This window comes from Perkinsus marinus (assembly GCF_000006405.1).
Source record: "Perkinsus marinus ATCC 50983 genomic scaffold scf_1104296929448, whole genome shotgun sequence".
In the NCBI taxonomy this organism is placed as follows: Eukaryota; Perkinsozoa; order Perkinsida; family Perkinsidae; genus Perkinsus; species Perkinsus marinus.
Window position 1 is genome coordinate 20,654 of NW_003216433.1, and position 3,049 is coordinate 23,702.

The 3,049-nt window shown below is 48.0% G+C and overlaps 2 protein-coding genes across 2 annotated transcripts in view; both read left to right on the forward strand.

Annotated features, from left to right (window-relative positions):
* Positions 1-190: 190 nt before the first annotated feature.
* On the forward strand, positions 191-1,692 carry Pmar_PMAR000191 (hypothetical protein; the record flags this gene model as incomplete). Its single annotated transcript, XM_002787286.1, has 8 exons — positions 191-283; positions 326-411; positions 457-611; positions 919-1,009; positions 1,072-1,198; positions 1,250-1,405; positions 1,483-1,556; positions 1,605-1,692. The coding sequence occupies 8 exons, from the start codon at positions 191-193 to the stop codon at positions 1,690-1,692; spliced, it is 870 nt and encodes a 289-aa protein (XP_002787332.1).
* Positions 1,693-1,702: 10 nt separating this feature from the next.
* The window catches only part of Pmar_PMAR000192 (helicase, putative), a gene marked incomplete at both ends in the record, with an annotated part of 2,495 nt that continues 1,148 nt past the window's right edge, over positions 1,703-3,049 (forward strand). Inside the window, 6 exons of the mRNA XM_002787287.1 lie at positions 1,703-1,819; positions 1,872-1,920; positions 1,971-2,095; positions 2,142-2,246; positions 2,749-2,892; positions 2,924-3,049. The exon at positions 2,924-3,049 is cut by the window's right edge and continues 4 nt beyond it. Of these exons, the coding sequence (XP_002787333.1) occupies positions 1,703-1,819; positions 1,872-1,920; positions 1,971-2,095; positions 2,142-2,246; positions 2,749-2,892; positions 2,924-3,049 (666 nt within the window). The remainder of the gene's footprint in view (positions 1,820-1,871; positions 1,921-1,970; positions 2,096-2,141; positions 2,247-2,748; positions 2,893-2,923) is intronic.

The following is a 3,049-nucleotide window of genomic DNA, read 5'->3' on the forward strand; positions in this document are numbered from 1 at the left end:
TATAAGGAACGTTTCAATGACTTAAAGAAGGTGAGAGGCCTTTTTCGACGTTGATGTGGAGGAAGTGCGGTATGGTTGTCTTGGTCGTCAGTGGGTGTACATATCGGGCTCGGGGCTGTTCGAACTGCACCCGATAGCGTGCTTGACGTACCTTGATGTGAATGACGGTTCCCTACCATCTGATTTGGTGATGACCCCTGAGGAGGCAGCTGAGTGCTATGTCGCTCTCAAGGCTGTCATGCTGGATAAAAAGAAGGACACTAGGAGATCGGATAAGGATAGGGTGAGTCTGAGAAGTGTTTATGTGGGAGAGAGGTTCTTTTAGGAGCTCGTACATTCCCTGTTGGAGCCATTGGAACCTAAAATTTTCTTCAAGTTTGTGCGTGGGTGTATCAGCAAGAGACAATTCAGGTGAGAATTATGGTGAAGATGAAATTGGGAAGATGTTGGAATCAGATGGTATGAGAAGCAGTTGAGAGCAGCACTGTCGACGATGTTGAGGGAAGGTGTATGTGATTATGAGGACTTCAACGACGTCGTGGGTATTCTGCGTAACCCTAGTGCTCGGGGAAATCCTGTCGAGGAGAATAAGAAGTGGAGAAAGGTTGCTGGTAATAGTGATTGTTACGGTTGTTATGATCGTGGGAGGCGTAGTCGTGGGATGATCTAGAGTGTGGAAAGACTGTCTGAGATGATGACCATGCCCGTAGTGTGTATGGGAGGCTCTAGTGTATCGTACTTGCTAGAACCTGAGATATCCCTTCCTCGCAGCTGAGTTTCCTCACTAATCATAGGAGTCTATGTACGTGTAGGAGTGTTCAGAAACCAGCAAGAAATTCTTATCAATAACGCATGTGGTTGACCGTATGCATATTTTCACATATGTATTATCTCTCCTGCTCGACATAGGGTGTTTAGGTGAGGAGGATATTTTGTCTACTGACGCTTCCTCGTGTGGTGATGAGGAGACAGGAGTTGATAATGATGGAGTAGACCATTTGGCGCCGCAGTAATACCGTCGGGGGGATTTGAACCGGGGTCGTTGAGGTGGGAGTCTTGTGTCTTATCCAGTTTATCTGAACTTGGTCGAGAAGCGACCTATCTTCGTCCGGCACGTACTATCCAGCTCATACGGGATCTGCAGGAGCTACACCTCCTACCTACGCTGATCTTCAACTTCGACCGACACGACATTATGGTGGGTGGAAATTTGATTTTCGAGCGGCCGTGTTTATTAATTTTCCTGTAGGCGATGGTGAAAAGATGCACTCAGTACCTCGCTAAGCAACAGTATGCCAAGTATCACGGTAGCGAGGAGAGAGACCATCGAACTAAGATGGAGAATAAACGCCGAATGGAGGTCTACAAGAAGAAGGTCGAACAGGTGAAAGTGATGGAAAGGATGGTGAGCATGGGGGGGAGGCCTTGGATGATGTGCCCGAGGGGTGGTATGGAGAGAATTTATTTTTTTGTTTTGTGCAGAAAGCGAATGATGAGGATTTCGATCAAACGGTGTTGGACGAGTTGGTGCCGAAGCCTATCCCCGTTGAGGAAGAGTAAGATAGCAAGATTTAGCAAGATGGTAGTTTATAACATCATTGTAGGTATGATCCTGAGTTTTACTTCTGCGGTGTGAAGGCTATGAGCGATCCCGATGTTGAGGAACTTATCAAGAAATTGGAGAGAAAGTAGGAGAGCAAAAATGCAGGGACTGCCTCATTGCCTTGGTAGGTCCTCTTTCCCGAAGGTGTACATCGATGCGTTGAGGAGAGGTATTGGTATGCATCATGAGGGGTTGCCGGCTAGCTTTAGGAAGACTGTAAGGGGAGTGAGGCAGGACGTTGGGAGGAGGAGGGTGTTGTTGTTGTTAGGTTGAGATCCTCTTCCGTAAAGGCTTCTTGCAAGTGGTTGTTGCTACTGGTAGGTCATTGTTGAGATGTGTTCGGGGCTGTGAGGGGCTGTAATGTCAGGTACGCTAGCGTTGGGAATAAACATGCCCTGCAAGGCGACAGTCTTCGCGGGCTCATCAGTGGAGTTGAATGCTCTTATGTATAGGCAGATGGCTGGTCGCGCTGGAAGAAGAGGATTTGATTTGGTAAGGCATGCTCGCATGCTGTTTGGGACAGATAACGTTGTGTCAGTTGGGAAACGTCATTTTCTTCGACCTACCATTCAGCGATATAAGGCAACTCCAAGGGAGTCACGTGCCGTTCTTGAGGGGAGACTTCTCTCTAACGCCGACTCTGGTGGGGAGGGGGTTCTTGACGAAAGTGGAATACATATCCTCGACTGTGCGTGCGTGTACAAAAGTATGGCTCAAGCATGTTTTCTTTTCTATGGAGGGTAAATCGTCTACGATCAAAAACCATTTTGGCGGAAAAATGTCGCTTCCCGGAATTGAACCCGAGGTCTATGTGAATCAGCCGAGTCTTCGGCCAAAGGGCCTCCTAGCATAGGATGAGTCACTTGTGGCTTAATCGAGTTGCTTCGTCTAGCCATGGCAGGGAAAGTAGATGACAAGGGATTTGCATTATTATGCAAAGATATTATTCGAAGATTTGCTTTTGACTGCTGAAGCTTCGCTATTACTGATGTTTTACTGTCTGGCCTTATGACTTAGAAATGCCAGCCTTTATCAGCTGTAGCGTTGCTGTCTTTGATTAGTGCTCATTGCTGTAGGATTGTATCACAGTTGAAGGCTTGTAGATCGGGTGATCTCGCATCGGGAGGGGCGATCGGTGGTGTTAGGTCCTTCGGGCAATCCAATTGAGGCAGCGTTTGAAGGCAGAAGGTCGGCTCACAGTGGAAGCTGATAGGGCTATTATGACGATGATGACGAGGGCCTTGTACAGTAGCGAGATGAACCTGGCTAATGAGGTTTGTTATGTTAAAGTTGGCATGCATGGGAGAAGTGTGTCCTCAGACGGTGGTCCTGTTCCGTTACACTGTGGACTTCCTATTGAGGGAGCATCTTATTCGGCCTAATGGTGACCTCATCGGCTTGGCCCCGGTGGTGACGGCACTGTTCGAGAGGGAGCCTGATAATCTG